The sequence below is a fragment of the Nestor notabilis genome, unplaced genomic scaffold (assembly GCF_000696875.1).
Source record: "Nestor notabilis isolate BGI_N333 unplaced genomic scaffold, ASM69687v1 scaffold4666, whole genome shotgun sequence".
NCBI classification, from domain to species: domain Eukaryota; kingdom Metazoa; phylum Chordata; class Aves; order Psittaciformes; family Psittacidae; genus Nestor; species Nestor notabilis.
Window position 1 is genome coordinate 29,750 of NW_009933196.1, and position 26,588 is coordinate 56,337.

The window sequence follows — 26,588 nt, forward strand, 5'->3', positions numbered from 1 at the left end:
GAGAATGGTTATTTGAACTTGTCAGTGGAATTGACCTAACCAAGTAGAAACAAAGAAAAATAATGATGTATATCTAGACAGCTATTTTTCACAAGTAACAGTCAGTTTAAGTTTTAACCCAAACCTTTAGAGAAAACAGCAAAGATTTTTATTTTATCATTTTCAACAAGGTACCTGTCCTGTTAGTCTTCTAAACAAACTGACCTGGTATTTGCTTAAAAAGTGTGCTTAAGCTCTTACCCAGCTCAATAGCCATACATTGTGGCTTGAAATTAACAGAAAATCTCTTAACTTCGACACAAGGGCATTACTGTTTGCATAAGATACAGGTATAGTAAAAGGAATGGTTAATAACCCTTCAAACACCAGAATTCTCAGGTTTCCAATAAAAAGTTACAGAAGCTTCTAAGCCCAACAGAGGAAGACAGAAACAATTATGTTATGCAGCTATCTGACCTAGTTTTCAGGAGTTTGTATCACCTTTGTGTAACAATCCAACACTGCTACCAGCTAAACTCTAAAATAGCTTCAGTTGTCACTGGCTTTGGTGTGTAACCATGGAATCATTAGATTTGCAATACAGGTTTGCCAGAAGCTTTGAAGATTGTATTTCAGTTTAAGAAGTTTAAACTCATTTTGGTTTTTAACTAAAATACACTGAAATAAACTACTTTAGTTATAAAAGTATTAAAGGAAGATACCTATACCCTGTGGAAAGAATCTGTAAATCTATGTCTTTTGTGTAATCTGCACTTGCAGATATCTGTACAAATGGACAAAGGGGAAAAAGAAAAAAAAAAAGGAAAAACACGAGAGAAAGCTATTTGCAAGGGCAGGGGCATCAAAGTTGATCTGCTGAAGAGTGCAACATCTCCAGTTACAAATGACAAAGCTCAGCAGAGATAGATGGACTTTTGCTTTCAGGCAGCTATTCACATCCCAGCAGAAGGAAGACACCAACCTAAGACACACAATTTCACCTGCACCCAAAAAGACAGCCCATACACAGCTTGAAACTCATAGCCAGAGGGATTTCCAGAGTAAAAGAAATGGTACCATCTGAGAAGCAGCTATACCAACATCTGTTTTATTTGACTCAGAGTTACCAGGTAAAATGAAGACAACAAACAGAGGAGACAGCAGTAGAGAGGTTTAAAATGGGTAAAAGAGATTTAGTACCTGACATGGTTACCTGGCATCTACAAGGGCTGTTGGGACACAGTACTTGACACAGAGATTGGAAATAGCAGAGAGGAGCAGAGAAGGAGAGAAAATTCTCATGGCTGGACATAATCCAGTAAATAAGGGAATGGGAGATAAGCCTATACATCACCAAAAAGCACTGCAGGAGACAAATACTTTTGCAAGAAAAAAAGGTACAAGAGGTGAAAAGAATATATGGATAGCTGTGCAAGCGTGCAGGTAATGGGAGAGAGAATGAGAAAACACAGAACAGGATAGAAAATAAGAGCCAGCAAAATGAATTGAGCGAGCAGAGAAGCAGCAGTGCAGGGTCTCCATCACAGAACTATGACTTATTTTGAAAACTCACCAAAAAAAAAAAAAATCACAAGCCATTGCTGCAAACAAATGCTTACCACAACAAATGTACAACCACGAACTTGTCACACTTTTTCATTACTTACAAAACACACGCATTGTGTCAGCTGCCAAAATCAATTCCATTATAATGTTATTTGGCATCATTGGCATTGAAATAGTTTAATTCTCACACAGTAAAAGGTTTAGTAAAGACAAATCATCTTTGATCCTGTATTACCTCTATGCATAACACGACGAGAATGCATATGTTCCAAGGCACTGCAAAGCTGAACAAAGTACTTCCAAACTGTTCTTTCAGGAATCAACCTCTTCTGTTTCTTAAAATGCTTAAAGAAAAAAAAGATGGACACTGAATATCAAAATCTAAAATTTGCACCAAACATCTAAAATAAGAAAAGAAAGCAAATCTTTTCTTTAAAAACCAAACAACAGAGGCTTCCAAACTACTGAGAAAAGTTTAGCAAAATTTCTTGACAGAAAGCTTTTCCCTTAAATACTAACACATGCACCATCAACGTATGTGCTTGTCAGTCAACACATAGAGCCACACATGACATTAATGAAATAAAGCTGCCATCCTAAAAGAAATATTTATATAGTATTTAGCAATCCTCAGTGCAAGATTAACGCAGTCAGAACAGTCTGCATAGAGTAAGCAGCCACAGAACAAACAAAGGTCAGATATAAAGGTGTGTGCCACAAGCTTCCCAAATTAAACACTTCCTTACACCAACATGGATTTCCATACACTCATTTTCAAAATAGAAGAAAAAAAAAAAATGATAGTAGTGACCCACAAGGACAACGAAAGATCATGTTACGACGAGTTGATCGCGTTAGTCTTGGAAACTTCTGCAATACATAAAAGGGGACTAAAGGAACTGTGATTTCTGACAATTTCAGAGTTATCTAACTCCTGCTCACATATCTTCCATCCTGTATGAACGACCATTACCGATCACTGGTTACAGTTCAATAGCCTGTTAAAGCCTACGTTAAACATAATTATGCTCTGCTACACATATCTCCTTCAAATATTACATTCACGGACTGGAATGACACAGTCCTCCAAAAATACACACTGAAAACCTGGAATTCAGCCAATGCTAAAACATTCAAGTTTGATCATTATAAATTTTGTGGCTAAAGCTAAGATAACTGAAAAAATGCTGCTCAGTTAGTCTCTCTTTTTAAAGATTTCCCATTTTGACATATTTTTACGTTAAATGCACGAAGGAAATACAATAACATTAATATTAGCAAAATTTTAGATGGAAAGCAAAGTACTTAAATCTATTTTAATAGCATATGTATAAACACACACTTCACACTCGTGAATATCCTAAGAAAGTTCCTGTAAGAAACAGTTATTACTCTGGAAAAATAAAAATATTTTCATATACTATACTAAAATGTGCCACTGGGAAGTCGACAGATGCACCTACACATTAGAGACACATGCAGGAGTACAAGATGTTTTTAAACTAAACATAGCAAAATGTATCAGTCATGCAAAGGATCGTAACATTTCACCAAACCGTGTTTAGTTATAGGGATTATTTCAAAATGCATTTTCATTTAAATGAGGCAAAGCATATAAATTACTTCTTTAAATATAATTCTCTTGCAGTCTTGGACTGAATCCAAACAAACCCTGTGTATCTGTTCTCCCCATAGCTGGATTTGCATATCAGAGGATTGTTTGATGTCAACAGGAAGATGGAGACCAGGTTTCTTTTCATTTAAAAATAAATACACAATACATGTAAGTATGTGCACATGAAAGCACAGTTCCTTGATTTAAAATGCATTCTGAAATAATCATAATTATAACTAGGTACTTTATTTAAACATTCTGATTTTTTATTTTTTTTTTTTAATCTAAGCACAAGCAATGATGAGCCACCATTCACCAAATGTCTGAAATGAGATGTTTTCCATTACAGATTTCCATTCCAATGTACTTAAAGTACATCAGTGTCCTTTTAAAGTATTTATGTACAAGCATCCTTTTGACATTTTATTCATTTGCCATCTATAACACTGTAGCCAAGTGCACACTAGAAAAATCGGCTTCAGTTCTTACAGTGCAAGCATGCAGTATAACAAGTTTTTAAGATGTAGTCTCATTCTACTGAAGGCATTAATAATTTTGCGTAACAACTTCTCTTCCCTGAAAGCATCAATAATATTAACCCTGTAGAATTTATCCATCTAAATAGGATGCAAAAAAAGAGCTGCTAGATTTGCAAAGTCTAAACTAAACAAAGAAATAGGCACCATTTTTGCTTGTATAGGTGTACAAACAATCCAATTATTTCTACAATAAATTCACTGAAAATTGTTTTCTGCATTAATTACACTATCTTCTTCCATCGAAATACATATTCTCAATGTTTTCTTGAGCTGTTGTCCACAAACAGCCAAAGCAGTGATGAAAAGCCTCCACTACCAAAAAAGACTGATTTTGCAAAATTAGCTATTGAAGCAAGTTATATGTTTCTAAGAAACAGTCCAGCAGGCAGTGTTAATTCTGAGAAAAGTCAATAAGGAAAAGGAATCTCATTCCTGATTAGAACCTTACCTTCAAACAAGAAATATAAATCAATGGCCAAACAGCATAATAAAATTCATACATACAGCACACATTAACTATATTGAAAGCAGGATCCTTCCTTTTCTCTCTCCTCCATTTTTAAACAGTCTACAATGCAAAATGCAGTTCTAATGGTTATGGGGTTTACCCCCTCCCTATAGGAAAGCCAAAATGCAGATGACATGATGCCAAACCAGTAATTTTTAACCTCTACGGTAGAAGAGTGTAGTAGCACCACGAACTGTTAATACTAAAACTAATTCTCTGCCTAATGCTGTAATGCCTCAAGCATCCCAAAGCCTACATAATCAAGCAAATTTAATAGTTATCTTCCACTGTATAAGAGTTGCTATTACTTGCTCCAATTTGACCTCAAAGGAATACAGCCTGACAAACAGCTTTCTGAAACACTCTCATTTTCAACATTTCACTACACTGCTTCTTCCACCTGTCCTGATGTCCCTCAGACCACTGACCTTCTAGGGCATGACATTAAAAAACATAATCCTGTTTGAGACGAAACATCAGCCTCAGCATATTTGAAACTGGGCAAAAAAGGAACTGCTTGTACATGTGCATTAAAAATTTGGGTAGTGTAGCAAGCTAGCGTTTTATCAGGTAAACAGAGAATACCAGGCATGCTCAGGCAGCAGACTGTCTTCTAGCAAGAATTATTTGTTTCAAAAGACATATCCCACGAAGTTTCCATCTCTGTCATAGAGAATGAAATCTCAAAAAAATACTTTGAGGAGTTTTCATTATGCCAGTTCAGAAGAAACTGCAATTCAGTTGTTTAATGCAACTGGAAATTTGTGTGGTCATAAATCTGCTATTCAAACGCCTTAAACAGCTTTAAGGTAGGCAGTTTATATCACCAGCTTGTCCCTTCTCACAGAATGACTGAGCAGTCTGGTTATGGGAAAACAGAATTCTCCTGGGCTTCTCTAATGAATTACTAAAAGAAAAGTTAAATATTCTCCAAATGTTTCCATCCTAGTTAAGTTAAATATAGCTGCCCTGCACTTAAACAGCACATGCCATTCAGTTTCTGGGAGGAATTATAAAAAAAAGTAAGTAAAAGACAGACGGGGAAAAAAGTTTTAAATCAATATAAAAGCATGGAATTTTATTATACCGAGTTTCTAAAGATGATGCTTTAAAGGTCAAATTCCAAAAGCAAAAGTGACAGCAATTAGCAAATGGTCTTATCTAGGCTTAACGAGCACAGTTCAGAGAATACTCTGAAAGGACTATGTTTGACTTTTGTAAGAAAACGAAGGATTTTCTGCTGATAAGTTAAGAACAGTGAGCATGGATGATTTCAATGCAATTGGAGATTTCAGATATGACTGCCTATACCTCAGTAGCCATGCCTGGAAAAAACTTAGCGTTCAGTTCTGGCACTAGTGTCTCAGACTATTGGACTACAGCAAGCAAGAGGTTTATGAATATCTCTTGCAGTAAGATAAGCTGACCATCTAAACAATTTTGCTGTCATTATTTGGAAGACAAACAACAACAAAAAAAACCAGCCTGTGAAACTGTCAAACAAGCCTGAATATATATCTGATTTTTTCACTGTGCATGGTCTAGACCAGAGTTGTGTTCTAAAAGAGAGGATTTGGAGGAAAAGTAAAATGAGAATGATAATTTCCTTGCTTTAAATAGATTCCTTTTCCTTCCTTTCATGTTTTGACAAGAAACACCTGTCTGTTCCCGTTACTTCACTTCCGGCTTACAAAAATATAAAGGGATTTTTTTTGTTTTGGGGTGGAGCTTTTTTGTTGGGTTTTGGGGTGTTTGTTGTTGTTCAGTTGTTTTGGTTTTTCAACAACCGTATACTTGTGGGAGTAAATCTGAACTTCATCAAGAGGAAAGCAACACAGAAAGGATTATTACAAGGAACTTTCAAGTAACACACAACAAAGTTCTGGGCCACTTCTGTCCACATTTCTTTGGAAGTCATTTTTAATGGAGTCTAGCAGAAAGAACAGAAAGAGGAAAGAGTAGGTCAGGTAGCTGTAATAGGAAATTATAGAAGCACAAGTAAGAGTTCTCATCCTGAATACAACAAAAACAAAGCAGAACTGGCAAGGGAACAAAGGGTCAAAAGATAGACCAGTGAAGATGGACCTCAATATCTCTGCATTCCAGAGTAAAGATCAGAGACTTATGCACATAGAAATGAAGTTTCTACAGGACAATTCCTATTTAAAAGGCAATATAATTCTAGTAGGAATTCATTGTCCCCAGGGTTTGTCTGGCTCTGTTTATTCATTAATTCAAACTGCCCACCTCTTTAGACCGTGGTAAGTTTTCTGCCATTTTTCCTTGCTTTCTATGCAGAAACAAAAATAGAACTTTTCACCACATCTTGATTCATTCATTCTGTCTAATTACAAAGTGATCAAATTTGCCTACATTTCAAGAGTAGCAGCTGTCTCTTAGCTGTAAAAATAGAACAAATATTTAAAAAAACCCAAATTATTTGTCATCTACCAACTGAACATACAGAAACTACGAAGTACTTGGCCAATAAAGTGACTAAATTAAGAAAAAAATACCTAGATGTTTTTCCAACTTTGATTTACAGTTGCTTATGCTATATTTTTCCCTTCCAGAATCCACCAAAAAACTCATTTAAAAAAAATTAAATAAATTCAATCTTTCTCTGCTAGTGATCTTAGTATTTGGCAAGTAACTTGATTAAATCAATTGCACAAAAGACTAAGACATAGTACAAAAACTAATACACAAAATAATTGTGCTACCAGAAGTACCTACTAGCATCAGAGGGGCAGACTAGTAGGCTTACACTATGGTCTTCCCTAAACTAAATAAAGAACTCACCACAAACACGGGCAAGAATTGAGATAGAAACATCTTCTTTAACACAATCTTCTTTCACACATAATCAAAATAAAGATGTCTACTTACAAGAAGTTGAAAGCCTTGTAAGAAGAATGTACGTCAAAATTCTTGTATGTTCCATTTATAGTATATTCTTTCATGCCAATAATCTATTAATCAGACTGTTAATAAGACTTCTGATATCACAGATTCCTGAGAAAACTCTAAATGAAGTCACTTATTTATACATATTTTTATCCAACTGCTTTTGCTAGGATTCATTTCATTTTTTCCTTCTGAGTAGTCCACCTACAGCCGCTTTGTTCCACCTAATATTTTTGCTCATGAAAAAAACAAAGAACATCCAGTGTTCAGAGAGAAAGATCACCTACTGAAATCATATCTACTTGCTGAGCCACTAAAATAAAACTTCCAATACTGCATCATTTTCAGTGTCTCTGCTGTTACCACTGAGTGGGGCTTCTTAAAACACACAGCCGTATGTTTAAATTCAATAGTATTTGTTTACATGCATCTCTCTCCAATAAAACCCCTTGGGAAAACTGGTACAGCATAAAGAGGTGAACTAGTACTTGAATCATTAACGCTGCTTCCAAATAAAAAGCAATAGCACAACACAGTAAATAGAGGCTACCATCTTAAATTTTTTCTCTTTTTACTACGAATAAGGTAGACAAAATCAAAATCTTCTCTCTTCACTCTCATCAAGTTATTAACGTAGCAAAAACACTGACACTGCAAGTTTTTCAAAAACAACTGTGTGAAAAGCTAACTTCCAAGTATTGTTTGCAGGGCATTTCAAACAAGAAAAGACCACAGAACTACTACTTAATAAAAATGTTTCAATTCTCCCTGCTCTTTAAGGGTTCATGGAGTCAGACAATTCTAGCACCAGAGGGCAAACGTAGAGATGAAATACCCCAAGCTTTTCTGCCTTAGAGTTGTTTGAACAGCCTGTGTAATAGTTAAATGAAGTTTAACTTCAAGTTAACTTTTCATAGCTGTCTGACACCGTTATTCTCCCTGCAAGCACAGCCAGTCACCTTACACAATAGCTTTCAAATGTGACGTCTGTGAAGGGGACTACCCACGTGACAAATTGATAATCTAATTGTTTTAGCAGGAAATCTGCTCACTTATTGTTCCAGTGGCAGTCACAGCCAATGGCCGATTCACAGAAAAACTAAGGTGGCTGCCTGGCAATTACCCAGCCCGATTACCCCACTGGTTATAAACTGCAGGACCAGTCAGCTTCCCCTCCACTGGCACATGTACCCAACTTGCACACAGCAAGCCACTGCTGCTGTTCTCACTCTGGTTAGCTGTGGTTGAAAGCAAAGACGACAGTCAAGCACACGTCAGATCCTCCAGTAACACACACATGTGGGCAGCAAAATCTTACCAGAACTAGCTGTCCTAGCTTGGCAGGGCTCTAGGCTTTGGCTTTTTCTTTAGGACTTCACAGCTCCATCTGCAGCAAGGCCATTTCCCCTGTGAACACCCAGCCTCCTCTTTTTACACAGTTAGCATATATACAAAGTTGAATAAGGATGCACCATTTTTTCATTACAGGGGGTAAAAAAGTTTAGGAAAAAGATTTTTAGCAGCTTTAATAAAGGCTAGTGGCAAAAAATAGCCTGACTGATTCAAAGCCCCAGGTTTGTCCTTTAGGAAAAGGCACATAAAAATAATTTAGCTTTGATCTGTAATTAGCACATACTGTGTTACAGTATCCTATTATATCACATGCTTCTTCAACCTACACACTATCTTTTTAAAGTCTTTTCAAAATTGAGGACACAAAAAAGCTAAAAGTAAAAGTGATACAGAATGTGAAAAACATTGAGAAAAAAATATTTTGACTCTTTGAACATTTATCAATGATGTAGCTTCAGCAAGGTGCCAAACTGTTCTCTAGTATAAAACAAAACCATATGCTAAACAAAAAGACAATGAAGCAGAAGGTTTGGTATTGGGGTGGGGGTAGCAGGGTTTTTTGTTCTTTAAATGAAGTCTAGCAGTCATGAGAAAGAAAAGAGTGCAAGCGAGACACAGATACTGCTGAAAACCAAAAGGACCACATTACACGTTTTAAAATCGGCATTTACAGATATGGATAAATCGGTATCATGGTAAGAAAATGCATAAACATGCAAAAAAGGACTACTTTAAAAATACTTTCTCCACAATCCTGACGTCAACTATTTGGACGTAAATACACACATAAGAAAAATCTCAGAATTAAAGCCACCATAAGTTCTCCCCCTTGAGAGTGTGTGCCCATGCACGCAGTTTTCAGGTCAGTATTCTTCATGTCGGGAGACCCTTTTCTCATTCATTCATGACACTCAGCTAATGAGTAGTCTGAAAATGTCTCTAGGCTTTATTTATCATGTACTATTCAAAACCTATTATTAAATATTATTTCAGAGAGGGGTACAGCTTCCTAGTACGTGTCATTGGAATACCAAATTAATAAAATAAACTTGGTAAAGTTTATCTTCACAAACAGCCTTAGAAACAATAAGGTAGTATTATCCCCATTTAACAGATTAGAATGGGGGCAAAGAATTAAGATCAAAAGCATTAATTAATTCTAGCACTAATTTAAGCACCTACTTTTCAACATACTTATGCTGTTTTATGAAACAGTTCATCTTCAAAGCACAGTTTCCACTCAGAACAGATGAAGCTGTGAACACTCACTAGTACAATTCAAATCCTAGAGTTTTACCTCAAGTATCAGAAACACAGAATAAGCAATTACAACTCCCACCAAAAAATAGTGGCTCAAAGTGGTTTATACTGTATGTCTTTGGAACAGTACCAGAGACAGTAAGAAAGGATGATCTTCAGAAGAGTATTCAATTGTATTAACCATGAAACCTTTGTCTTTCTTGAGCTCCCTGCCTTGAAAACCACCACTGCAGCAAAGGCGGCAGCACAGATGCAACAAATGGTAGTGCATGTACTGCATCGTGATTTCTACACAGTGTAGCTGTACAATTAACACCAAATAGAGCAGCGGTTCTTCAAAGAAGACATAAGCCTGTAGTTTGCTGGAGTGCAAGACACTCGGTTGTAGGATTTTCTAGCCTTTGAATGCTTGGTTTTGCAGATTCAGCGTTGCTTCCTTAGGTTATAAGCAATTCCCTAGATTCAAAAAAAGCATAAAAAAATAACTACAGAAATTCAGGTTATTAAATTGCTACACACGCCTTACCAAAGCTAGCACTTTTACAGCCACAGCTAGGATTGCAACTAACCAAGTAACTTGCACAACAGAGTAACATCCTTCAGGAGGCAATGGATGGGTACTGCCAGTGGACTTCATTTACATTTGCCGACAGCAGCAGAACAGCAACACTCCTGAACCTCGAGTCCCACTCCACACCCAGTGAGGCAGCACGCCACAGGACAGATTCTTCATTGTGTGTAGGAAGAAATTCTTTACTGTGAGAGCGGTGAGACATTGGCACAGGTTGCCCAGAGAAGCTGTGGCTGCCTCATCCCTGGCAGTGCTCCAGGCCAAGCTGGATGATCTTTAAGGTCCCTCCCAGCCCTAACCATTCTATTATTTCCTCTGTATTTGATCTGTAATTCCTACACAACCTGCCTCTTATCTGCCCCCATCCCAGACCTGTTCCTTTCCTATTTCTGTTGCTTAATCTCATTTACTCCATTTACACAATAGCATCTTGTTTCTAGCCAGTCTGAGCTATCTCATCCAGGCTCCCTCCCAGCTGGCAGCCAGTTTGTCTGTCTCTAATATCCTTGCCCAATCTGTCTTGTTCTCTGGCAACATACCAGCTTTTTTCTAATCTCACTGTGCTCAGATCCAGTATTGGGAATTGCATTTCATAGTTTCCCAATCCATCACTTTTATACTCAATTCTTTTATGACACAAGGCAGTAAAGACTGAGGAGTAAGACTTCTCAGTCTACCTTCTCTTAAAAACTCCTAACCAGCAGTCCACTTATCTTTCCTATTCCCAATCAGATGTTTCTCTCCCTACTTAAGGATCACTCAGCTGCTTCTCCCAGCCTACTTGTCTATCTGCCTAGCCTTTTGTCTTCTCCACATTCATCTCACATGTGTTGTTAGAAAGAATAAATACCCCCTGAGAGACAGGAAAGCTTCAGCCCACTCAAAGCATCCGGAAAAAGCTATTTCTAGCAAAGCCATTTGAATCACCTGTACTATAGGTCAAAGTATTCATAGTCACTGAGTTAGTACCCAGTGCTGTCAGCACGAGGAGATGCAAGAAATTTGTGTAGCTCTACATGTATAGAAATTCTCTGCTTTGGCTGCTATGCCCCAGCAATTTCCCTTAAGCGCGTATGAACACTTGTGTTGGAAAAATGTCATTTTAGGTGAGTTTTCACAGCCATTATTGTAAGAAAAATCCCCTTTTCAAGTTTTAAGTCTGTTTCAAGGCACAAGTGGCTTACAATATTTCAGATACAATGGTTGTTAGGTTTTAAAATAAATAAATAGATTAAAAAACAAACAAACATCTCAGAACACCACCACAGTTCTCATCAGCAGCCTACTAAATCATACATTTTTGGAAACACACACCCTCAAGCAGGCAGTTGGCATGCAACATTTCAGTATGAAATTGTTGTATTTTAACAAACAAATGAATTCTCACATAGCTAAATCTTTGGCAACCCCAACAGCAAGCAGAGTTACTGTCCTGCTGTACACGTGTGCATAGCAGACTACAGCTTCTGCACCACTGCTATTCTAACTACATTGGAGACATCATCATTGTCCCACCAGCCTTCCAAACATGAATGCCACCTATCTTCTATGACTAGTAAAGCTGTAAGTCAGTGTTTTGTATGATAAAGAAAGTTTGAAAAAATAAGATTCTATTCTCAGCAACATGACCAGCTTCACTGCACTGAGAATGGTTAATCATGAGCCACTAGCCACCCAGCACTACAGAGCAGCTAGTCTGAAGACAGAAAAAGTCATCAGCTTCTGTAGCAGTAGGTGCCCCCACACCTCTGCCATGCTGCAAGAACAGTGGGGCAAGCAGCACCGCTAAGGACCACAAAAGCAACTCATGCAGAAGTTTCTGATTTGCACTTTATCACCACCCGAGTTCAGACTGATGTGAATAACCCTCTATCCAGTGCTGTCCAGCCTCAGACACCACTAAACACTTAAGATAGGGGCACTGGGTAGTTATTACAGTCTGCCCTATGTTCCTTCCAAATCCACTGTGATTGCAACATGTCTACAAATCCCCAAAGGCTGCCATCTCACCCAGTAGCCACCTCACGCAGCAACACACTTTGTTGCAGGATCTATGTGACTGCATCCTGAGTTAAGGTTGCTTCACACAGGCAGGAGCAGCACCCTGGGCTGGCAAAGCTGCCGATGACCGAAGCTAAAATTGCTTCCATGCTTAAAAAAGGGCAGGCTGTTCATTAATGCAGCACAGGCAAATTAAGTTAACCGTGGAGTACTGCAAATAAGTTCCAAAAAAAATCACTGCTAATATATTTTAGCATGGGGAGAGGAGGAAGGGTCTGTATCCCAGACCATGTGGAGAGGAGAAATTGTCTGATGCAGTTTCACATAGTGAAGCCCAAAATATCCGCCACTGGTGAAACATGAGAATGATAATCAATGAGATTTCCAACAAGTCTAAACAGAGCTCCAGCTACTGCAACAAGCAATTTAGATATGCACCAGTTGCTTGGAAAGTAGTTACTTAATCCTGTATTTTGACTGTCCTATAAAAACCAAGAATGTTTAAGGACACAGAATTCACTGAGATACCAATGTGAACTTCATACTGATGAGAAGTTTTAAAATATTTGTCTTATTTTACCTGTCTATTTATAGGTTTGTTTTGGGGTTTTTTTAATACAAACAAAAAGTATTCTCTGAAGAGTAGGTGAAGTGGCTAGGTGACATTTTGTAGAATTCAAATTATTTTGCATTTATCTTGAGAGAGCTGTAAAGATATTTTTGACTTTATATTAAAGCTTTCATGCTTGTTCCCAAAACATTATTATTTTTTAAGATCTGTATGACATTCACTTTAAAGTTTGTAGGTTTTTGTGTGCTAAGATTATTTGCCAGAAAAATACATCTGCAGAAATTAAACAGATCTAGAAGTTTATTGATGATTAAGACAAAAAAAACCCCACCACATCTTAGTGTTGATAACATCCCTTCTTAAAAGTCTAATAACTTTATATATAATCTTAAATAATATGCTAATTATCCTGCAAAATAGTTCTAATTCTCTTGTTTCAACATCTTCAGCACAGACTTCACTAACTAGCTCTTTTTACTGAATCATCTGTTCATTACAGAAGAATTTTCGCTTGGTGGTGGTGGAGAACCACAACTAACAGGACAAGGGATCAAGCCTCAAACCTGCCTTCCAATGTATTTTTGCATTGCAAAAGGAAGTGGTATTACAATGTAACAACAGGACTTCTCACGAACAACACTCAACTTTAGTAGCCATGTACTATCACCATGTTCATAGTATAGACCACAGACTCCAGCAAACAACAGACCATGCTAGGGAACTAGCACAATAGTTACTAATCATTTACTCGTAAAATCTTCGATGCAATAGTATCCAGCAGCCACAGATACAGAAAATCAAGAATTTTCCTTCTTTCACCATCCCTACACAGCAGTTACACAGTACTGAGATACGTATTCTAGTGCAAAACCAACTGCAAGTCAAATGCAAGTATTTTCCCCTCACTGATCATGTTTCCCTTTCAGTATTACTGACATGCTATGCCCAAGAATTCTACCAGATCATTAAAGGCTGTATGATAAGAAACCCTCAATTTGGGATCCCCCCCACTTCTGCAAATGTAGACTGTACAGAAATACCTCTCTGTGACAGAGGTCATTAAAAATTAAAGTGAAAGGAATTAAAACTGTGTACGTACATACATAAACACAGAGAACACATGAGAGATCTCACAATGAAACCAGAGGTGTGCAAATGCCAATGCACAGCTGGTTTTTTTCCTTTTTTTTTTTTTTTGAAAATCAACAGATTCTATGAATTCTATTAGAATCTATATGAATGCACCAAGTGATTTTCCTCAGCTGTCTACTCAGTAGGGACAAAGAGAGTATTATTCACAGGTAACAAGAGGGATGGTATAAAGGCTGGGCAGCAAGGATGTGGTTCATTAAGGGAAGAACTAAAGAATTCATTAAGGTGCACTGTGAGGCACAGCAGCTTTGTAAGTATTCTCTGATGTGCCAATAATGTCATCACAAATACCTAAGTAAACTAGTTAAGTAGTTTTCCCTCACATTAACATTGGTTTCAGTGTCACTCAAGCTTTGGTCATTTACACTTTCAAGAACACCCTTGATCTTTTCTCCAAATCACACAACAAGCCTGGCACTCTGGGGATAACTCAGCATCTTCCACCAAACTTAGAACACCATTCTAGCAAGAATGTTATAAGCCATAGCATGGTTGGTTTGTTTGTTTTAACAACACAACACAGTTACTTATCTTAGTAGTGTGACAGGCAGCCATTCTGCTAGGAAGTTTCCACACCACTACATATCATTTATTTTCCAGGCAATTTTTAAAATGCTTCTTTACAAAATGCAATATAACTGATACGCTCCACATTTTAAATCATACCATCCAAGCAGTCTACCAAATCATTTCCTCCACCAGCAGCATGAAGACAGAGTGCATTGTGACACCTCATACATATTTAATAATAGCCTGATAGGCTGTCATTAACATCAAACAGCAATCTAAGTTTGCTACATTAAACATGATCCCTGTGTTAAGAGGACAATCACAAAGTGCCTCCAAGATTCAGCCTGTAAGAAATACCCACTGACTTGGACAATGAGGCCAACTGCACTGAAGAAGCTATTATTCATACACTGGATTTAAAAGGGGGAAAATAAAAAAATAAAAATAAAAATAAAAATAAAAAAAAGGGGGGGAAGCAGAGAAGAAAAAAAAAAAGCAGAGGAAAAAGGGGAAAAATTGCAGAGGAAAAAGAAAAAAGCTTCAGTGGGTCATAAGACCAGACATGCCATAAGGCAATCTGTCACACAGTACTCATATTAATAACTGTTGTGTCAAAACTGAACATTCAAAAGAAAAGACAAACCTTCCTTTATGTTTTATGAAATGTAAGCCCACAGAATTAATAATTCATGAGATGGAGAAAAATATCAGATTTGGATATAAATATTAACAGAATGCTATCAACCTGTTTAGAACCAAATTTTTACTGTCCTACCTTGCAATTATCAATCTAGCAGGGAATATTCTTCAAAAGCTCAAAAAACCCTATCAGTATGAAAGTCATTAATGAAGAAATTAACATTCTCCATTCACGTAGGTCCTAAGCAAAACAGCAGAGCTCTATTCTGTGCCTGACAGTTGCTGAGTGAATGCTAATTGACTGGCATTATTTGTTCTCAGAGTTAGACTGCACTGACAACAATAATGTTGGTGTGAACACAAGAAAGTACACCAAAGGGACATAGTAAAGCCAAGACCCAGTGGAAAAAGGGTAAGGAAAGAAGGAAATAGTTGTCAGATGACAAACAAATATGACCCAGCTAGTTAAAAGTAAGTTTCTGCACTGGTGCTTGGATAAATTTTTGCAATTAACTAAAAAATAGACATTTAAAAACTACAAAAGAAAGCAATTAACCCATAATGCACAACCACATTTTGGTTAAGTTCACTGCATGTGACTTCAACCAAATACGAAATATATTTTCAGAATATTTGTTAGTCTCAAGATAAAGAAATAGTCAACTACACCTATAAAATGACACAGTTATTTCCATTTTAACCTTTATTAGCTAAAGTGGTTAGCAGTTGAAGTTCAAGATCTAGAAGAAAATTCTGCCTTATGAAGCCAGCCCTCCTCTGCTTTCACTATCATTAAAGAGAATAGACTATTGAAAGACAAAACACAATTATGCTGAAAATCAGGAAGGCAGTCAAAATGCATTGATTTAAATGGCGGTGACAGTGCTTTTCTTTACAGGATTTTGGGATTTTTTGGGTGGGTTTTTCTGTCGTTCATTTGGGGGTTTTTTGTTTTGTTTTGGTGTTGGTTCTTTTTCCTTCTCCCCAGCAATGATAACTTTGGTCTATTTACGTCCCCATCTCTACTTACATTCTGGACAACAGTGTTAAAAAATACTTACATGCGCATCAACACTGGGCATACATAAAAGTCAGTTTAAACACTCCACTTTTCTCCACAGTGCCTGACATTTTCAATGCGTTTCACCCAGTGCTGAGCACACAGAATGACAATCCAAAGAAGCTGAACTCTACAGGCTTTAATTTTTTTTAAAGTTAACACCTACCTTTATCATTCTAGAAAGATCTCCAGCATCTGCTAATTCCAACACTATGTTCAGTTCATTGTCTTCAATGAATGAGGCATAATATTTAATTACATTTGGATGATTCAGTTGCTAAGAAAGCAGAATAATAATGCACAGTTTAGTGTAGAGCATGTCTTATCTATCTGACAAATGAAACTTTCTCATTTAGGCAAACAACACTCCCCCCCTGCCTTAAATCTGTTTCAGTGTGGTACAAAAAATAGATGCTTATGAGAATCATTTACAGATAAGTATTTCTGCAAGAACGTGATGGCATTTTAGGGTCAACATCATGACTGAAGTTGCAATTTTAGAGGGATTTTGCTGTAATGTTTCTATTCAATAGCATGCTTAACTGTCACTTGAAAGAGCAAAGACAGCTTTTAAAATCAGTACTTTACTGTACACAGGACAGTTATTTACAATACTGTGGGGTTTAGCAGAAAGTTCTACATTAAGAGTTACCCATTTTTTCCATAGGATTTACTTCTCAATGTTAATTTTTAAAGCAACAAACATTACAAAATCCCTTAAGTGAGAGGTTTAAAAACTCTACAAGTGGATACCTCAAGTATATCTATGAAAAGCAACATACTTATATGATGGCCACACATTTTTAACCAAATCTTTTACCTTAAGAAGATCTATTTCTTTGATGCAGTCAGCACGGGCTTTGGCATCCATTAAATCAAATATCTATGCACAAGAGATAAGATGTATTTATTAAGGGATAAAAATGCAGTAAATTGAATAATCATTATCATTATTCCATAGCATCCATAAAGCAATCTGAGTATGCATTTCATGGCAAGACATACCATTGCAGTAAGAAATACCCCTAATGCTCAGATGTACTGATTTACTGCTAGATCAATTCTTTTAGCCCCCTCGTAGGAAACAAGTCCTTTATAAGTACAAGTTTTCCAATGACTGATTGGCACCTTTACCTATCTGTTCAAACACACAGCAATAATTCAGCACATTTCCTTCAAGTTGTTTCTAATCCAGATCTCGGCATCCTCTCCCATTCCTACCACACCATTATCACAAATGGTACTGAGCATACCTTTTTTCTCTGGTCTCTTGCTACAGTCTTCCTTTTCTATTCTAAGTAATGCATACTTTGACTCAGGATCAAAATTGCACTGTCATCTCCAATTCTTTCTCTCCCATTTCCTTCCCTTCAGCAAGCAAAGAAGTGACTTGGGTTCTGTAATTTGTTTACTACTGCACTTTTTTCTAAGCCCTCATCTGTCACCTTGACTTTTACAGCCTTTTACAGTTGGATATCTCTGCTCTTCATTTTTTTCTGCCTTCCATCTGCTCTAAATTACTTTGCAATGTATCTCAATTCTTGCCTCCTCCAGTTCACCATATTACATTCCACTAATTTCAATTTTTGTTTGGAGTAATTTTTTTCCTGCTGTTAGAGTCCTCATCCATATTCTGCAAATCTATATTTAATCTATTGTCTTTATTTGCACTCTCCCTTTTTTTTTTTTTTTTTTTTTTTACCACCTTTGGGTTCCCTTCCCACATCACTTGCTCAGACGTACATCTTCACATACTGCCACCAACTAATTCCCTTAGAAATGACAGAATGTTACTTCTGCAAGGAAGCCTTCTTCTGTCATTTGAAATTACTTTCTGAATAAATAAATTTTAAAGAAGAAACAAAACAAACCATCATCAAGCCCTGTGTGGTCTGCATACTATTACATTTCAAGATATCCATTTCAGAGAAGAGTAAGAGACACATACTGTGAGTTTCAGTAAGTGCTGTAACATTTATGTGATTACTTTTTCCAGTTATATCTTTTCAATGCACACTTCTTTCTACATAGTCTCAAGGAAAAGATGTGTTATGTGCTGTGAAGATCATTGGTACCTGGTTCCATCAGCTCAAAATTATCAAAAGCTCAACAGCTGACAGCTTCCATTTCTTGCCTCCCCACCAACCCCAGAAACAAAATAAGGATTCACAGCATTGAGTACCAAATGCCTGCAAAGAAGTTATCTCTTAAACTGACTGTGTAACTGCCCATGTAACCAGCACCTTCCACTCTCCCCAAAGAAGATCAAACAAATCAGGAAGTCCACATATGATGTGCTAAACCTCATCTTCATTTTCTATGCCACTATGGACAGTAAGTTTGTCATTATCCTCAAAGGCAAGGACTAGAGATTTCATGCATGGAGCACAATCCTCGCAGAACACACGTGCTCTTGGCTAGCCACTACTTCCCTTCAGACATCCAATCTTCTGTCTTCAAAGCTGGCATAAGAAAAAACAGCCTGGACTGGATACAAGATTCACTTTGTGACAGAAAGACAACTCTAAGTCAAGAATTGAAATGCCAGACTTGTAAATAGTAAGAAGAAAAGGAGGAGTAGGAAAGAAAGAGAACAAAACTACTTACCAAGAAAGAACGGGAATAAACCATCCCACAACTACTTGTATATTAGCACCAGGATGATGGGAAGTAAACAGACTAAGCTAGAAGCAATTATTCAAGGAGAAGACTGTAGGTGACGTAAACACTTAAACTTGAGAAGCACAGCAGGGTAACTCACAAGAAAGGAATGCTAACACTAAGAAATAAAGCAATTTCAGACATAGTAGGAGAAAAAAGTTAGTAATATATATATGAAATCACAAGTATTAAACAGTAAATAACACTGATGGAAAAGACAAAAGTTTATGGATTAAGGTTGATGGAGATGAAAAAGCCGGCATCTGTTATAGATCTCAACGCTGAACAAAAAAACCCAAACATTGCTCTTTAATCATTTTGACAATAGATTAAAGTTCTATTTTTTTGTACAGTCATGAAGGGCTGTAATGATTTTTTTAGGAAACACTTAGCAAAGTTCTAAATATAAGAAGGAGTACATTAACTGAGGAAGTACTTTGAAGGCGTGAGATCAAAATCGCCTTTCCCCGTAACCTAAGAGACCAGGCAAATGGAAAATTGCACACCCTCTTGCCCAAAAACAGTCAATGAAAGTGTGAATAGGGGAGCAGGGAAAAAAGTGACAAGTGTAAGGGCACGTCTTGAAGCTTCACACTTCTGCTAAATTCTAGATAATACTGAGATAAGAGTATTCCTTATAAATGTTACAGACTTGGAGAACTCCAAACACACTGGAGAACTTAATCAAAGCTGCAGACACAATTTTAGACTGAAAATTGCCCACAAATCATCTACTTTTAACACTTGGAAAGATTACCCAGAGCACAATCTCAAGATTCAAAAGCAAGATAGTTTCACTGTGTGAAAATACAGGGCAGTTTGCACCTCTTAGTGACTGTTCCAATATGTTAAGAGGCAAATCAACACACCTATACCAGGAGTGTTTCCAAAAAAGCGAATTTTGCAAGCAAGTTTTTGTATAAGCTATGCTTCCAATAAGGACATAAACTGGTGCCTCTCATAAAGGAATAACACAACAAAAATAAAGCCGTAAACTCAGGACTGAAAGATTTAGGATTAAGACAACGAAAGAAAGACAAAATTTTGTTTGTGTATTCTAACTAGTATTCCCAGTACTTCTAATTTGTTATTAAACAGCCTGGATTAAGACTAGACCAAGCAGCTGCTCTCATAAAAGGACAGACTTAAGCTTTATAAACATGACTGCCTATACTTTTGCTACACTTCATACAGCACAGTGGCAAATTTATTCACTTTAGCTGAAGCTGTGATATTTGAAATGCTACTTTACTAAAATAATGCAAGACAGAAAAAAAGTGAGTCTTATTTAATCCTTACAATCTGAACATTCACTATATATTGTTCTTGTGGTTCTCCATTAGACTTTGGCCCAGATCTAACCTCAGAAGAGCATTTCCCAGAAATCCAGAATTTCAGTTGCACAGACATTAACCTCTTCCAACAATAAGGCTGGAGGGAAGAGGGCAACCACATACAACAACCCAAAAAAACCCCAAACAAAACCGCATAAAAACAACCACACCACAAAACCCACCAAAAATCATTCAGTCATGGCCTCTGAAGAACTGCTGCCCTGCCATACCAGATTCAAACAGCTTGCAGAGATTTTCTTTCTGAACAGATTATCTTTCCACTTTGCCAAACTGCTGCAGTTCAGATCAGAGGCCCCTAGTGTAATAAGTCGTGTCAGCTCACACAAGGAAGCTACTGTAAATGCAACAAGAAAACCTCCGTGCTTCATCACCAGAAGATGACTCAAGACTGAAGAACGCCTCACACTGAAAAATAGAAGCCACGGTGAAAGATTTTAAGAACATCCTTTCAAGTGCATGTCAAAATTACACATGGCACTTGGCAGTGCTCAGCTCGTTTTGCAGGAGCCGCCGCAGACCAGATGATGGTGCAGGAGAAACTGTCCTTGGCTTGCGGTTTACTGTCGGCTGGCCGTTAATGTAACAATATGAAGGATGTCAGTACTTCCATTGCAACTGTAACAGCTCATAGCACAGCAAGCAGACTAATTCCATCTTCAGCTACTATTACTCAGGAAGCCAAGCTGAAAGGTCAGCTTAAGCTCCCCCCTCCCTAGTCTGAGTGTTGCACACAGGCTTATCCATCTCCCACGATTTGTAGCCCTCTAGAGACAGTACTGCCATTGTTGTCAGCAGACCACAGACCTCAGACTGCCACAGAAACCAACTGCCTAAGGACTTGCAACCTTTTGTCTGGACTTCTCTTGGCCTGTACTTATTTTCTGTGCTTGGCTTTAACTGTAGCAGCCTATGCCTTGCAGCTGAGTGACTTAACTGTAACAAAGTCATTACAGTCAAATGATTTCTGTCTAACTTGCTTTCAGATTCAACTCATCTTTGTGCAGCTGCGCAGTCCTAAGGAAATTATAGCATATACAATAAAGGTCTAACAAAACCAGAGTGATCTGTAAGCTTTGGGATCAGCACAAAGCATCAGCAACCGACAGAAAGCACCCAGCAAAATCCCATGCAGAGCCACCCCCAGCATCCTCCTGCCAGCAGAGCTCAGGAGATGGTGCTCCATACATTGATTATTGGAAACTAGCAGTAATTAGACTATAAGCGTTAGCCTCTCTGTAACTGGCTAACAATAAATACTGCTGCATTTTGATTAGACTGCTAGGGCATTAATTAGACTAACAATAAATACTAATTCTTGACTCCACACGAGGTCAGGATCACTGGGTAATTCAGGTTGCAGGTAAGTTTATCTAGTCAGCACAAACTGCACAGTGTAATACATTTATTTAAAACTTTAATTATTCCTCTCCCCCCCAAATTTCTATTTTCAAGTACTATAATAAACATTTCTACAAATGAGTTATGTTTGCTGTGGAAAATCTGATATTAAGCAACAAATATAGTAAATATGTTTATGATGTTCCATTTTTCATGAAGAGCATAATCAAAAAAATCTCATGGTAAGCACTATACTTCAGTTAGCAATTACTGTGAAATTCCTGAAAACAATTAGGAAAATACAGCTGAAAACACATGAGAGCATTTTTAAAGCCTTTAACTGTGTTTTTTCCACTTAGCAAGAACACTAAGTGAAAGAAAAAGTCCATTTTTAGCTCTCAGTTTTTCATCTCCTACTGCGATCAGTATCATATGAAGGCAGAGAAGGACAAGCATCTATAGATACTTATTCCAAAACATTCCCCTCTGTGTGCTATGCAACTAAGGGATCTCTTTAGCAACTCTGCACTGAATCACTTCTCCACCACCTTCATGTGAGCATAGGTTATAATTTTATTCTTTCAGCATTCTAGAAATGTCAGATGTAAGTACTGTCAAGAGATACTGGTATTTTTAGAATAGTTTCTAAGCTACTGTAAGATGAAGAGCAGGAACTGTCCCCTGTGCAGCCATGTAAACTAAACAAAGAGGTTGCAATACATGAAATTAACTTCCTGAGTAAAGTTTGTACACACATGCTCACACACACAACTAGAGCTCCTAGAAAGCTACGTGCAGAACAAGAAGGTTTAGAAACATTTAACCTACAGATGGAAAACAGCAGGCCTTAGCTTCTAAGTGTAGGCTGTATCTGATCACTTACCAGCTACAAACTTAACTCATCATCTGAAGTAACATGCCTAGTTGGGAATCTACTTGATTCCTCTTGCTCTAAAGAGCATCATTTTTCCAAGTTTTCCTTTTCGGTATTGAAAAGCATAAAGACCTTTCTAATCTCACCATTTAAATGTGAATTTAACTTATTTCTGTTTGAAATCCTGTATAAAAATACTAAAAAGTATTTCCAATGCAAAACACAAGCATGACTGCTGTAATATAAACCTGCAGACATGTAAGTAAAATAAAGACTTGATTGCACATAAATATTAAAAGATACCATTCTGAATAGCAACAACAAACGTTAAGAGTATTTTGCCACCACAGCACTACTGTGCTGAGACAACTGTGCTTCATAAAGTGTGAAATTACAAGTGCTTTCCTAAGATTAATTATCTCTAATTCAGGCTTGAAGTAGCAATCCATTGACAATGCACAATGAATAATGAATGCAAGTACTAGATAAAAGGATTCATTGTCTGAATCTCTAACAGGGGTCTACAATTCCAGAATGCAAGGGAAAGAAAGGTGGAACAATGTAAGGCAGAAATGTAATGAATTTGGAATGTTCTTCAAATATGTGGTTTCACATACTTTAAATTTGAGTAGCTAAGGTTTACTTAAAAAATAGCTCATAAAGTGAACTCATACAGCCTTACAGCCCCTGAATTTAGACATTTATAACTCTTCTGCTCTTTAATGCTGCTTTGTGAGTGTTTACTCCAGTATCCAGAAGTTGCTTACCTCCCCCTTGGAAGTGACCACTGGAGCACTCATGGCTCAGGATGCCACCCCATACCCCAGGGTGTTATTGATGCTTCTGTTGCAAGGGTTACCTAGGGTCACAGTAGTAAAGATGTATTGCTTCTTCCTCAGGCATGATCTTTATACAGTATAGTTTGGAACCCAGACTTAACACATTAAGAAACTTATCAAGAAGCTCTTTAAACTCATATTGCTGTGTTCATAGATTATGTGTGGTTGATCTATCCTGATGTTTCTTTGACTCAAAGTGTGGTTTAGAATTAGTAAAAGTGAAGTAATTAAGATTTGGTTTTTAATTCTCGTTTCATTTAGGTAATATTTCAACAGCATCTTGGAAAACATAGTTCCATGGAAAAAGAAAGAAACTAATTATTATAAATACCACTTCCCTAATTACAAAAGAGCAATCCACACACGGAAGGATGAAGCACAAAGGGTAAAATGAGAAGAAAAGACCCAATGTACTATTTCATTTATTCTGCTTACTAGAAAGGAACTGCAAATTAAATAGTTTTCACACTGGTACATATCCTACTGGAAACCAAATCAAGAATGCTACTACTTCATGTCGTCTGGACTCAGCAGCAGCTACAAATTCAGAAAGAGTGGTTTCTGTCACCATCTGCTTGTCCTTTCTCCAACAGCATCTTACTGCCTCTTGCTTCTGCTCACATTTACTTCCACAAACATACATTTCGTACACATTAATATAACATTTATCAATATTGTACATATTTCAGCCAAATAAAATTTTAATATCAGAAAATAAATGTTCTTGTTGGAAAGCTTCAGCAGAACTCAAAACCGGCAATCCTTTTGGAACAAGTAATGGCCTGAGATCCAGTAACTCTTAAAGAGAAGGTAACGGAAGAATTCTAAGTTACATCAGTCTTCGAAGGTAGAGACAAACATGGGGAATCACTGACCAAATAGGCAAAAAGAACACAGCTACACACCCAACCCAGCCAAGAAGATGAAACAGGGAGGGGTGGAATGGACACAACTTGCAAGATCAGACAAGAGGCATGTAGAGATGAGAAAGGTCAGAAAACGGGAAAGTGGAAACAAGTCCAGATCTCAGTTACGTTATTTAACACAAAATACAGCATTTACAGACACTGTCTCAATGTGGAGATGTGGAAAAAGGTATCCATCCATGCATGGGGCTAAACCAGAAAGAACAGAGCCTCTCCCTCATGACGGAAAGAAGCATTCCTCCTGTTTTGTCCATGCTAAGCTTCCACTAATGAGGCATCAGAAAAGACAATATTTTAATTTGAAATAAAGAAAATGTGACTAAAATTAAAAGCAAGAAACCCTATCATGGATTAGGCCCATAGAAACTCCTCCAAAAAGCAATTGCTTGTCACCAAAAGACATCTATGAAAACAAATTTATAGTGAAATTAAGCATTGTGAGTGTAATTTACAAAAACATTTCTAGGGAATCTTAGGGAAGTCACAGAAGCACAGTAACAACTAAGACGGTCTACTGTCCAAACTGGAACAGCTTTAGATGTTAACTATGCAAGCTAAAACAGCTGTGCCAAACACTCAGCTCTGCCACAAGCCTTTTGAAAGCCGGATAATATTTCATCATACGCTTAGGAATTTTCTTCCCTTACAAGTCAACCAAATCTCACTTTTCATTCAGATAATATTCTCCTACATACATCTTCTTTTCATAAGAAAAGTGATTTTACAGATCACAGAACATAGCTGCTCCTTACATGCACTAGGCCATAACACCCAATGGAAAACCAACAGGATCGATTGGATACTTTAATACAATCAGAACACTATCAGGTTAAAGCTATTTGGGAGAGCCACAACTTTCTAACTCCATTTCCTACCAACCCCCAAGTATATCTTAGAAGTTTATTAAATACAAGTTAAACAAGAAAGCTTTTCTGCTACAGAAACTATCACCCATATGTGGATGGCACAATGCCTTCATCATGAGTTGAAAAAATCTTGTGCCAAATTGGGCAATCTGAGGTAAGAATACAGCTACGCATAAGGATTTCTGAAATACTGTTAAAAGTACACATATTACAATGCCTCTGTATTCTTAATGCAAGCACAGTTATAAACATTTCATAGTCAACAGTGAAAGGCTGGACTTTATGACTTTCTTCAAATATCCAGGCATTCCACATCTACCTTAATTGACATGCATTTCAAGTCACATTTGACCTTTTTGATTTCCTCACGCGCTGAAAATGAAGGAAGAATTAGCCTAATGTTTTAAGACTGTTGATCAAAGTTCTTAGAATATATTTTGGCTTTTGAAGTAGTATATATCTGGCAATTTTCCCAGAAGGGGGAACCAAGTCTCTTTTTTTTTTTTTTTTTTTATGACTGCTGGGACTAGTCCTGCCTCCTGGTGCTGCAGAGCACAGGAAACCACAGAAATGGAACAGCAACTCAAGACATGATAGGGAAATTTACTCTGCACGCATTAGCACAGCAAAAATAAAATTATTAAAAATTAGCCACACTAGAATCTAAGAATTGACACACGCTGTTTTGAATACATAAAGGTAACAGAAAAGCCTCTTCAGAATTAATGGCAGTAGCCCCTCAAGTAATATGCTAAACATACCTCAAGAGATCAGAACCAAAATGACAATTTCCGTTTCCATTTCAAAACTAAACACATTGTCAGGTTAATTTCCAAAGTAAAATGAGTAGAGAATTTTTAGAGGATAATGGTGTTATAACAAAAATATCTGAGCAGCTCCGAAGAGTAAACGAGAACAGAAATAATACTGGATAGAGCCTTAATTCAAGCTGCTTTTTGCCTGTGTGACAATCAAAAAGCAAAGGTTTTTCATTTAAACTGTCACTTTTGGTTTAAACATTTAAAAAATTGCTAACTGCAAAGACAAATAATCAGTCCACTTGCTATGCTAAAAGTTACAAGGTCTTAATGCTTCTTGGCTGCAGTAACTTAACCAGCTTACTGCTCTTCTGTGTTCTGCGACAGAACTGCTGTTTCTTTACTGGTTAAACTGTGAATCTTGGAAATATTCAGGGTCCTCAAGAAAATATTTTCACCAATGCAATTCACTTAATTCCACTTAATTGCACTCGCATTTCATTACTGTATAGGGTCCCACACACAGATATATTATTCATAAACATGATAACATGAACTCGGTTGTATGTTGAAATCTCAAGTAAACACAGAGCTATAGATTCAAGCAGAGTTTTGGTTTATGTTTGTTTCAGGTAGTTTTCAGTCTTTTGAACAGTAATTCCTTTCAGCTATTACAAGTTTGATTACCTATTTGATTTATGCCCTTTTGAAGCATGGTGAATTACTTTAAAACGTTTAGG

General features: G+C 37.1%; 1 protein-coding gene across 1 annotated transcript in view; it reads right to left on the reverse strand.

Annotated features, from left to right (window-relative positions):
* Positions 1 to 26,588, reverse strand: part of NEK7 (NIMA-related kinase 7) — a 52,683-nt gene that overhangs the window by 19,947 nt on the left and 6,148 nt on the right. Inside the window, exons 3-5 of the mRNA XM_010016750.1 lie at positions 17,052 to 17,114; positions 16,398 to 16,508; positions 1,781 to 1,889 (exon numbers count right to left, since the gene is read on the reverse strand). Of these exons, the coding sequence (XP_010015052.1) occupies positions 1,781 to 1,889; positions 16,398 to 16,508; positions 17,052 to 17,114 (283 nt within the window). The remainder of the gene's footprint in view (positions 1 to 1,780; positions 1,890 to 16,397; positions 16,509 to 17,051; positions 17,115 to 26,588) is intronic.